Genomic DNA, 13,116 nt, shown 5'->3' on the forward strand with positions numbered 1-13,116 from the left:
TCAACTGCTAGTACTATCCCTGAGAGTACCAAGATAACTCATATTTTGGCTCCATGACATATGCTACTTCCACTACTTAAAGCGTCCTTTTCTTATTCTTGCCTTCTGATTAAAGATTTTTTAGCTGTTAAGACTCAGCTCAAGTGTCATCTTCTCTATGAAGTCATATCTGACTCCTCTCCCCTCAAGAGTTGCGTGCATCCTCTTTTGTTTCCCCATTGTAGCCTGAAATCAATTATGGCTTCTAAATGTATTCACAGTATTTGCAAATCCCTGGCTGCTGTACAATAGGTGTTAAACAAATGTTCAATATGTTAAGTATTCAAAATGGTTGGCAGATGAATGAATGTGGCTACAAAAATGTTCTTAGAAGATTCATGCACAAATGAACAAATAAGTAATATTTTCTAACACAAAGTTTTATATTTGTTATATATACTTTTTGCTGATCCATATATATTGTTTCCTTCAAAATTTGAGTCAACATCTTAAGAATGTTTAGAAAGACTGCTTTGACTGGGCAAATCACTTCAGCTCAGGAGTTTGAGACCAACCTGGGCAACATGGAAAAACCCCATCTCTACAAAAAATACAAAAAACAGCCAGCTGTGGTGGTGTGTGCCTGTAGTCTAGCTACTTGGGAGGCTGAGGTGCAAAGATGGCTTGAGAACTGGGTGGGGGCTGGGGAGTGGAGGTTTTAGTGAGCTGAGATTGTACCACTACACTCTAGCCAGAGCAACATAGTGAGATCCTGTCTCAAAAAAAAAAAAAAAAAAAAAAAGACTGCTTTGATTAATTCTGTATAACTTAGATTACATCATTATTCTGTCTAGCATAGTGCCTAGGTCATCGTTGATAATAAATATTTGTTAAAAGAATAAAGAAATGAAGTTGGCCTTCTCAAAAAGTTTTAGGTGGGAAGTACTTCTCTTTTCTCCTGTTCCCCCACACATGCACATAAACTCAAAATGCTCATATCAATGTTCTGCATAATCCTCTAAATAAACTGAGTAAGGAGTAGCTGGAGGTCATCTGGGGAGGTCATCTGGGGCAAGCCTAGTATGGGAGTTCCAGGGAGGTCAATATGTGAAAGCACTCTGAAGTGATTCTAAGGAGCAAGGTCTTTGTTATCAGGGAAAGTATACCAGTTGTGGAGAGAATATGTGCTCACTTGCACTATGTTCTCCACCCTACTCTGAACCTTTCCAGTTGGTAAATGTGGCTCTATATTGCTGGCTAAGGAAGAATCAGTCAACCAACTACATAGAAGTTTCTTGGTACCAAGAGAGGAGTAATTTTTATTATTTCTCTTATTTCTCAACAGTTAATGTGCATGTAAATCATCTGGAGATCTTGTGAATATATAGATTCTAATTTAGTAGGGCTGGGGCAGGGCCTGAGATTCTAAATTCTAACAAGCTGATGCTGAGGCTGCTGGTCCATGGATTACCCTCTTTGAGGAGCAGAGCACTATAAGATCGAACTGAATACAGACAAATTCAGACTAAGAGAAAATTTAAGGAATAAAACAATCAGTGAACTACAGGGGTCCAAATTTTACATTAACACCAAGGTTTGTCTTATGAAGACAGAAAAATAATTATCAATCTATCTAACTTCCTGATACAGTCGAGTCACTTAACAATGGGGATATATTCTGAGAAATGCATTGTTAGGCAATTTTGTTGTGTGAACATCATCACAGAGTGTACTAACACAAACCTAGATGGTATAGCCTATTATACAACTAGGCTACATGGTATAGCCTATTGCTCTTGGGCTACAAACTTGTACAGCATGTTACAATACTAAATACTATAGGCAACTGTAACACAATGTTAAGTATTTGTGTATCTAAACATATCTAACCATAGGAAAGGTAATGTGTTGCACTATGTGACCTTACAATGGCTACAATATCACTAGGCAATAGGAATTTTTCAGCTCCATTGTAATCTCATGGGACCGCCATCATGTAAGAGTCTGTTTTTGACTCAAATGCTAATGTGGTGCGTGACTATATAAATTTAAACATATCTATGAAAGAAACAGGTTAAAAAACAGTTGCAGTTTTTCAAGATGAATTCTACAAGTTCAGGTAGGAGAGGGCAGAAGCAGAGGCATGATAGCACATGAACCTAGGGCTTGGAAAGAAAAAAAAGAAAGTAAACCACAGACCGTCATTAGAAAAGATGAATGGATTTGAAGGACTTCTGCAGATTTAGAATTGTTTCCCTTGTAATTCTGACATATCTGCTAATGAATTTCTTTTCTGCTTTGCAACTGTAGAATTTAATTTGAAAGAAGTGATAAAAGCAATATAAACCAAACCCTAATGGCATATGCATTATGTAAACAATGAATGTTTAATGCAAGACACTGAAGCTGTTCCCTCTTATTCCTCCTTTTTCTAACGTCCAGAAAACGCTTTTAGTTCTGTTCACATTTATTTGAATATTTCTGGTTATATTATTTGATATGAAATCGATACCACTAGATAACTACTCATTGTGTACACAGAAAACGATAATCTTCAAATCATCTGCCATGGAATTATCCTTCATTTTCATTTTCCAGCCATAGTGATCTTTCTTTAAGTCTCTTGAAATACTGTATAGCTAGTCATTTATTTTCAATACTAAAGAGTCTCATCATTTCCACTTTAAGGCTGAACAACTTAGAGCACATAGAGATGGCATAACTTTCAGAGGACCTAGGAAATAGTTGATAGAGAAATAAGGCAGAAGGAATAGTAATTTGTCTACTCTGCTTACAGAACTACACTGTCTGAGACTGCAAGAAGGGTACAGGGTAATAGTATTTATATGCATACTAAAGTTAAGATCATAGGAGGGGTTGGTAGGGAAAGGTAACAAGAGAAGGTGACAAAGCTGGAATAAGAGGATTCATACTTGCTGCAATTACACTCAAGTCTTACATTAGGTAAATTGTTTGGAATTTTAAACTGGCTACCTTTTCTTATGGAACGCAGGGAGGTGGGAACAGGATACCTGAGTAAGAAGGCATCGTGTATTCTTTACCATTATCTTCCAGGGAAAATGCCTATTAATTGTTAGTACTGGGAAAGAAGGCATTATTTTCTTGAATATTTTCTTTTTGGAATTAACTAAATTATTCCAAATTATTTATCTGTTCACATGAGTATTACTCCCATATCATAAGGCCCTCTTTTTCACTGAAAGTATCCTATAGTAGAGGGCAAAATAGGCTGTCAAATGAATTGCAGAACCAGTTGTAGCGAAAGAGGATTCAAATGGATACAACAAAAGCCCTGAAATATGATTACTGTTGAAAGAATAAGAACTAGCTCTAAGTCGCAATGGCTGTGGGTTGTCCATATTGATTTTTGGTGTATTCTAACCCACTGTATGTGAGGCAAATGCACAAAATGTTAATAATGGCCAGGGAGTAAGTTAATGGGTAATTTTAAAATGTTCTTTTTGATTATTTTTGCATTTTCCATAAGTAATTTCAATCAGAATGTAAACAAGAAAAAAAATTTTTTAAATTCTCTCTACCCAAATGGCAAAACTTTCTCTTAATATATCTTTTCAGAACTGTATGTTACCTATGACTCTGAAAATAATTCCTGGTTTGTTCAAAATATTCCTTTTTTCCAAATGATCCCAAAATAAGTTCTGAAGGGATAAAGCTTTCAGATTGAACTTTTTCAAGAAAGCTGAACTTGGAGTTCTAAGATATTTTTGCCTTTATTCATATCCACAAAGAAAGTGTGAGACAATAGGCACCTACATCTATATAGGAGGATGAGAAGGCATCAAGAGGATGATTAGCTTCATCAGTGTGAAGGGAGAAACAAAATCCAAAAATGTGAAGAATAAAAATAATGTATTGATTCAAATTTGTAAATATGCCACTTTCATTTTTATTTTATCTACTTTTATCTTTCAAATTCACTCCCACATGAATGCAGTTTTAGGTTTACAGGTCTGCCTATTATTTTATATTATCATCACTTTATTCCTGCCTTCTTTACATTCTATTCTTTCTTAATGTTTTATTTTGAGCTGTTTATACTTATTTCCTTAGTCATTTTATTACTGTCTTGATTTTTGAACTCACATACCTTAAAGCAAGTGATCCTCCAACTGGTTTGGAGTTTTATCCCACATGTTTCTGAAGGATACTGGCTAATGCTTAGTGATCCAGAGCAAGTTAGCAACATCTTTACACCTAGAGGGTTAGCAATGCCCACGAGTGCCACTGGTTATTACTGGAAGGCCTAAGGTAAAGGCAGAGGAGAAGAAAATAGGGAGAATCAAGGGAGCAGGGAGAAAGGAACCAGAGTAAAGGAAGATGGGTAGAGAGAAGGAGGTACTCAAAGGAGGGTCTTAGCCACAACAATTGGCTTCAAGGATATTCTTTACCAAAACACTGCCTGGGGGTGGTATTTATAACAGAAAAGAGGCTAATGAATACATTTACCTTTAAAGAAATGAAAATCATCTTACTTACTAAATATGGTAAAGATAACTTTTAGGATTCATAGAGTTTATCTTCCTGAATTACAGACAAAAGTGAGGAGGTATAAACTGGAAAATTCAGCATAGTTCTAAGACCATGCCACTTGTCTACAGAAGACTTTTGCTTCTTTAATTATGATGTTCATATTGTATACACAGACATACTAACCATTCCTACTTTGAGATTTAACCATCTATGAAATGATTATCGCTTATGTGGCTTTTATATGTTACATATCTTGGAGAACTAGCAACCTTTTGCAAGAAAGAAACAATGTGAATCAGCTTCATGGCAGATAATCTCTTGGACTGTTTATAATGTGAGATACCATTTTTGATTTTTTTTTGGTGAAATAACAAAAAAAACACTCTCAAACAAAAGCATAAATAGGATACGAAATGGTAATTTTACATAAAAATTTTTTGATGAGTTGTACACGGTCAGAAAAGCTCATAGGGGCTAATTGCTCCCTTTGGCAACAAGAAAAGCTAACAGCAACCATTTTTTTTTTTTTTTAAATTGAGCTGCTGCTAGCTCATGTAAAAATCATAGAACAATATTCTATTTGGGAATAATTCTGCCTCAAATAATTTACTTTCTCACTCTCTCCCACTTTATATTACAAAGACTATAAAAACAGACTTCTTTGTCTCTGGTGTTTCATCTGCTGTAGCTGTTTGCTCTACTCTGGAAGTAAGAATTCTTTGTCATTTTATAGTAATCCTGTATGGCTACAAATTGTAAGATCAACACAGAATTTACTTTTTAGATGGGCAATAAGAAACTATTTCAAGCCAACAATGACATTGGGAAAAAAAAAGAAACTAGAAGAGCCAGTGAAGCCATCACAAGAATAAAATAATTTTCTGTCTCGATAATATTTATTCTAATCAACACTGTAGAAGGAATCAATTTGAAAGAAAAAACATAGGAGCCATTGGGAATTTGGTATTTAAGTTTTGGCTTTGCCAGTTTCAGAAGTATTCTAATCTAGTGAGATCAAGCTGAGTGAAGTGAATCCAAGATAATCTTCCTGAGAAAGGATACATTAGTGGAAATGAAAATACATAAGCTCAATCTCTCTACCATTTTATTTACACAGAAAATGAGAGTAGCAATTCAAATGTTAGCCCTTTTTCAGAGACAGTTTAAGAAAATGTATTTATAATAATAATAGTGATAATAATGGTTACTATCATTAAACATTTTAAAAAACAATTATCAAGGTTTTTTTTAAAATGTGTGCCAAGTAGTTTACTAAGGTTTTCTACGACTAATTAATTTCTACAATTAATTTTTAATAAAATTCTTACAACAACCTGCTGGGGTAAGTATTGTTGTAATTATCATAATTTTAGAGATGAGAAAACTGAAGCTAAAAAATTTAAGTGAGCTGCTCAAAGTTACACAGATGGAACTGGTACTAAAACCCAGATCACTCGAGCTTTGCTCAATGCCTGTAGCCTTAACCATTTGCTATGCTATCTCCAACATAAAAAGATAACTACCAAGAGATGATGGAATACAGGGGAGATTAATGAAGTATTTAATTACAAGAAAAAGGAAATTACAGGTTGATCATCCTTTATATGAAATGCTTGGGACCAGAAGTATTTTGGATTTTGATGTTTTTCAGATTTTGGAATATCTGCATATACATAATGAGATATTTTGTGGATGGGACCCAAGTCTAAACACAAAATTAATTTATGTTTCATATATATCCTATACACATAGCTAAAAGGTAGGTAATTTTAAACAATGTTTCAAATAATTTTTCTAAACAAAGTTTTGAGTGTGTTTTTACTGTGATCCTTCACATGAGGTCAGGTATAAAATTTTCTTCTTGTGGTGCCATGTCAACATGCAAGATATTTCAGATTTTGGAGTACTTCAAATTCTGGATTTTTGAATTAGGGATGCCCAACCTGTATTTTTATGGCTAAATGTAGCTAAAAAAACCAAAACCAAAACCAAGTAAGAGACTCCATAACTCCATATCTCATGTACCCCATTAAAAAGGAATTGGCATGCTTAACAGCTCTGATAAACTGAAAAATTTTTTTAACATGTTTCTTCAATGATATCAACCTTGAATTAATAACCAATAACATAATAACAATGTATCATAGTTTGAAAATCACTAAGAGAGTAGATTTTAAGTCTCACCACAAAAATAATAATAAGTATGTGAGGTAATGCATGTGTTAATTAGCTCAACTAAGCCATTCTACAATGTGTACTACATATTTTAAAATATCATGTTGTACATGGAAAAACAAAAACAAAACCAAAAAAATCAACAACAGTTTCTAGGCAATTCAGAATTTACATTTGGGGTTCTTAGATTGGAATTTAGGCAGAAAAATGCTATTTAGTATTTGCTTTTAAGCTTTATGCAATCTCAGGCAACTTTGTGTGAGCTGCTGGGGCTCCAGAATTTTGAAATATGGCATCTTCTAGAGAATTAGAGGTTTCCCTCATGTCTGCTTTTCATGAAGCCCTTTACTGATGTTTGAGTTGAAAGCAGAACAGACCACCTCAACTTTATCCTTGTGTTGGGAATCTGCTCTTTTTTCTTAAACCATATAGATGTTTTCAACTAGAAAACATCTGGAAAACTTTCACACCAAGAATGTATGCTGCCTGGCATGTGTAGGAACAGAAGAATAAATTGAAGTACAGTGTTTTAATTTTATTCCTATATATTTATTTGTAAGCAAGAATTTCAAGGATAAACACTTGATGTGACAGATACCACACTTACCCTGATGTGATTATTATGCATTGTATGCCTGTATCTAAATATCTCATGTACCCCATAAATATATATACCTACCATGTATCCACTAATATTAAAAATAAAAAATTTAAAATAGAGAATTTTCATGTAACTTTTCTTTACCTCAAAAGTTTTAATCAAGATTGTGCCAGAAAATATACAGGTGCAGATTAACATGGTTATCTGTGAATGAAGTCATTTTGACAAGCATGGGGAAATAAACCTAGCAGTTGCTGGGTGCTTGGGCTAAGCCAAAAATCTGAAAAAAAAAAAAAAAAAAAAAAAAAAAAAAAAATACAGTGTGAGTCTGATTATGTTTAAGAAAACCAAAATATTTACCTCGGACAGCATAGCCATCTTTTACTGATGCTGGGAAGGGGGGTAAATTGTCTTTTGCATATACATCTTGAGCAAGGACTCTCCCCATTCCATCTGAAGGAAGAGAAAATAAGGAAAATGTAAATATTGAGAGCAATGGGTAAGCAGGCAGTCATAAACAAGATGGGCATGAGTGCTTGTCTGACACAGCTTGTAAATGGGCTCAGTCGGACCTCCTGATTTCTGTCCCAAGAAATAGGAGATAGAAGAGATGCATTCTGGTGCCTGAAATAAAAGATTATACTTAGTCAATTCATGGCAATGTTTGCAGAGATTATCTGAATATAAGGTGCTATAAAGTAATCAAAGATGTGTTCAGTTGATGTGTCAGTAATCCTTTAACAACCCAAATATTATTTTCTTTAAAAGGAAAGCCAACTTTAAACATTTTCATACCCACTGGCCTAGTAGTTCCACTTCTAGAAATCTATCCTAGGAAAATGGATAAATGTTTCTGGATATGTTTATTTCAGAGTTGCTTACAACAGAAAAAATGGAAAGAAACCAAACTATCAACAATATAGGTACTTAAATAAGAAATGATAGATTCTTAAGATAAAATATTATGGAGGCTAAAGTAATATTTATGAAGAATATTCACTGACACAGGAAAATTCCTATGATATATATTTTTACAACATGCAAAGTCAAATCTGCAGCATATAGTCTTAACTGTATTAAGATATATGTGTATATATCAACAGAAAAAGAAGGAAAGACCATACATGAATATAAAGCATTTATTACTTCAGAATGTTAGATTTATGGTTTTTATTCGCTTTGCTCTACTTTTCCAAAAATTTCCATGTTTTCTACAATGAATGCGTCATTTTTTAATCCTAAAGTTGTTTTTTTCTTAAGAAGAGAAAGGTTAAAAAAAAAGAGGAAGGAACGTCCCGGTCATTCCATTTGAGTTTTAGCCTTTGATTTTGGCTTCATTAATTGAAATAATTTAGTGCCTATAAGAAGAGCACTAGTAACCTTTTGTGTGAAGTAAGTATTCAGACTACTCTGGATGAAAATCACTTTTGGCTCAGAAATTTGAACTAGTGCCAACAAGAATAAAAATTTCAGGAATCATAACCAATTCCTTAAATCCTCTAGTCAGAAACTGTCTTTATTGCTAATTTTAAAAAAGGAAAGCAAAAATGAATGAGGTTAAAAAAAGCGGAAGAGGAAGGAAGAAAAGAAACCAAGACAAGTAATATAGGACTTGATTTACATGAAGTATTTGTATAATTTATAAAATTTCATTGTTTCCAGAGCTGGATAAGTGAGTCTGTATTTTTTATCTTTGACCTTCTTAGCCACCTAGGGTCTCTGATTTCCAGATCCTAGGACCTAGAAGTAAGTGTAGAGAGATTTTTAAATTTATATTCTGACCATCTGATTTTCAAATTTCTATTCTGAATATCACTATATTCTACAGTGATATTGACTCTTCCCTTTTGGCACTTGAATTGGAAGGGAGAACTTAGCAGATTTTAGCTTCAGATACTCCTAGGATGTTGAAGCTATTCTGGAGCTATACTGGAGGTTTGGGCCATACTATGTAAGACTAGGGAAGTGGTGGGACCATAGGGTCTAGTTTGTATTCACATATATAACATTAACTCCCAAATGAAACTGAAACTATATAGTCCCTAGTAGTGGGCCCAGTGGTGCTTGTCCAGGATCACAGTAAGCCTCATGGGATGGTTCCTTATGTGGAAGTAGTTTGTCCTGGCACTGGGGGGTGTAGATCAAAATGTAAGCTCTACATCAGCTCAGAATCTACATGAATGACTTTGCTGGGATTTTGAATAGTGCACTAATAGTGGTTAATAATCAGAGATAGCACAAGGGCTGAGTTTTTCTGGTGGCTAGCCCCAATGATATAGTAAATGTTTATTAACATTGTATGAAGTACATATATAATCTCCCTTAATCCCATGAAAATCTAGTAGAGCAATGTTATGTTCATTTTACAGGTGAAGGAAGGGAGTTTTTTTTTTTTTTTTGAGACAGAGTCTTGCTCTGTCACCCAGGTTGGAGTGCAGTGGTGCGATCTCGACTCACTGCAAGCTCCGCCTTCCGGGTTCACGCCATTCTCCTGCCTCAGACTCCTGAGTAGCTGGGACTACAGGCACCCGCCACCATGCCTGGCTAATTTTTTGTATTTTTAGTAGAGATGGGGTTTCACCGTGTTAGCCAGGATGGTCTCGAACTCCTGACCTCATGATCTGCCTGCCTCAGCCTCCCAAAATGCTGAGATTACAGGCGTGAGCCACCGTGCCCGGCTGGAAGAGACGTTTAAATACAGTAAGTCCTTACTCACAGCAATATATTTCACAGGTGGCTAAGGTAAGATGGAAAAACTAGATTTTAGAACTTTTCAGCCATACTACCACCATAGTAATAACTACTACCACTCATGTTCCCTCTACCCACTGCTCTTCCTTTATATCCCTCACATTTACAAAGTTGCGAGTTAAAAAAATTAAACATAATTACCATATAAACCAGCAATTCCATTTCTAGGTATACATCCAAAACATTAAAAGCTGGGACTTGAACACATATTTGTACACCCATATTCACAACATTATCCACAATAATCAATGGTGGAAGCAACTCAAGTATCCATTGACAGATGAATGGATAAGCAAAGTATGGTATATACATACAGAAATATTATTTAGCCTTAAAAAGGAAGGAAATTCTGACTATGCTACAACATGGATGAATCTTGAGGACATTCTGCTAAGTGAAATAAGCTGACCACAAAAAGACAAATATTTTATGATTCCACTTACATGAGGTACATAGAGTAGTCAATTCACAGAGATAGAAAGTAGAATGGTGGTGGCAGGTGCTGGGATGAGGAGGGAAAGAAGAGTTAGTGTTTAATGAGTATAGAGTTTCAGTTTGGGAAGACCAAAGAGTTCTAGACATGGCTGGTGGCGATGGTTACAGAACAATGTGAATGTGCTTAATGCTATTGAACCATACACTTAAAAATGGTTAAAATAGTTAAGTTGTATGTTATGTATATGTTATCACTACAGACACCATCACCAACAAGAAAAAACTGCAAATCTGTTTGCCTAAGAATCAACAGTCAGCATAGTCACTTTTCCACCCTAAGTTCTTGCCAGTAGCCCCAAAGAAACAGGCTCAGCATGGCTCTCTTTCTTCCAATATTCTAAGACAGCAGCTTTATATTTAATATGCTAAGTTTGAAAGACAGTTGATACTGACAGCTGTATTATAGATCTCACAGTGTCTTGAAATGCACATGAATGAATTATTTGAATACTCTGAGGAGAGGAATAATGATTTTCTTCTGCTTTTGCAAGATTTAGATACGTGGAAGTAGAATAAAGTGGAGTAAGGTCTCACTGACAATTTGGATAAAAGAATATCAGCTCACTTGATTTCTGTCTTGAATGCCTGAGTTGTTCATATATCTTACTGTGCAATTCCATTCTGGAAGGTTCCTATGGTATAGAATCTACTCAATAATAATTTGATAACATTTGATTCTGGAATCTAAAAACTTTGTTCTGGTAGTTTGCAATAATATTTATTCCCCATTCTAACATACACATAAATACTAAAAAATAACCCTCAAGTTTCTGAGGAGGCTCAAATGAGAAAAATGTATGTATGACAAGGAATAATGTAAAATGCTACAACCCACCAAAACTTTAGTAGGCTAAAAATTAATAAACATATCCTATTATAATAATTCTGCACTGCTAGTTTAAGAATCGTTTAGCACAATGTGGGAAATATTTATACTGCGATTCACCTTTATTTCTGACAAATGTCCAGTTTCTGATACAAAGTATGATTTGTCACATCTTAAACATTCTGGGCTTTTTCTAGTCTGTGCTTTTGCATATCATGTTGCATTGGACAGGAATGCTTTCTTTCTTTCCTTTTTCTCCTTCTAGTAAGTATCATGCATTCTTCAAGGTTCAGCTCAATGTTACCTCTTTGGTCTTCTGTCTCTTACCAAGGCCAACAAGTTCACTGACTGATTTGCTCATCCATTCATCAAACACTGGGAACCTAATATATGCTAGACACTGGAGACAAAAATACCCATAAGGCTTGGCTGATGTCCTCAAGGAATTCACAAGCACAGTGCATGAGAGAAAGAGAAAGATAGAGAAATAGAGATGATTACAAGATAGTATGACATAGACAGTGGCAGGAAAATGTACAGGGTGATATGGGAGACATACAGAAGATCACCTAACCAAAAACTTGTGGAACATCTAGAAAATCTTCCTGGAAGAGATAAACACCTGAGCTGAGTTTTAAAGGGTAACTCAAAAACAGGTAGGAGACACGGGCATTTTAGACAAATGAAACAGGATCAAGGGAGTTTAAACCTAATTTTGTAAAAATGGGAATCCAATGAGGGATTTTTAAGCAGACTAATGACTTCAAGTTAATTTATTAGCATAATTTAAGTCTCTTGAAAGGCAATGAGATTTGTCTTTTCGGAACTTCTTTGGTGATAAAACAGATAATTGGTTGGAGGGACTATATTTACTCTTAATATTTGCATAAGATTTGTAACCATCTATTTTTGCACACTTTTCATATTGTATTGTGGCTGTTTGTGAAATTGTGTTGACTTCTGCATCAGGCTTTGAATTCTTTGTTGTCACAGTATATATCATTCATCTTTGTAACCCTAGTATCAAGCACAGTGTTTGGTATGTAAAAGGCACTCAGTAACTGTTTGAATGACTGAGTCAATAAATGAGTGCATTAATGATTATGACTATGAGAAAATATCAGATAAGTAGAGAAAAAGGTCATATCAATCAAATACAACCAGCTTCAACCAAAGAGGATATAAAATAGAGAAGGATATTTTGCTAATCTCTAATCTCATTTCTTTGAAGCTGTACCCCTCTCTCTAGCCAAGTCATGTTTCTGTATATACTTGCTCACCTCCATGCATATGGTCAAGGCTTCCCTAAACCCAGACTGTTATTTTCCTTTTTGTTGCCAGTCTACATCCATTATCTATATGAAGACTTCATTCAAGATAGTAAGTTCTCCTTGATCATTGCCACTCTGAATACTACTCATGTATATATTTTTTGTCAACTATATATTCAATTGTAATATATCAGTGTATTAGTCTGTTCTTGCACTCTGTTATTTCTTTCAGCAATGTTTAGTAGTTTTCAGAAATACATCGTTTCTTTTTATGGCTATGTAATGTTTCATTGTATAAGATATACCACAGATATACCACAGTTTGTTCGTTGATGGATATTTAGGTTTCCATCTTTTGGCTATTATGAAAAATGATGTTAAAAATAATTATGCTTAAGTTTTTGTGTGGCATTTGTTTTCACTTCTTTTCAGTTTACCCTTGGTTTTTAAGAAGAATCGAACTTAAATAAAAGTAAAAACTGCTCTGGAAGTCCAGAATAGAAAAA

At 34.6% G+C, this 13,116-nt stretch overlaps 1 protein-coding gene across 16 annotated transcripts in view; it reads right to left on the reverse strand.

The window, feature by feature from the left end:
• The window catches only part of GPHN (gephyrin), a 667,615-nt gene that overhangs the window by 82,174 nt on the left and 572,325 nt on the right, over nt 1–13,116 (reverse strand). For all 16 annotated transcript variants that reach the window (XM_032179254.3, XM_032179251.2, XM_032753695.2 and 13 more), the window contains one exon: nt 7,628–7,720. In XM_032179254.3, the coding sequence (XP_032035145.1) occupies nt 7,628–7,720 (93 nt within the window). The remainder of the gene's footprint in view (nt 1–7,627; nt 7,721–13,116) is intronic.

This window comes from Hylobates moloch, unplaced genomic scaffold (genome assembly GCF_009828535.3).
Source record: "Hylobates moloch isolate HMO894 unplaced genomic scaffold, HMol_V3 SCAFFOLD_16, whole genome shotgun sequence".
In the NCBI taxonomy this organism is placed as follows: Eukaryota; Metazoa; Chordata; class Mammalia; order Primates; family Hylobatidae; genus Hylobates; species Hylobates moloch.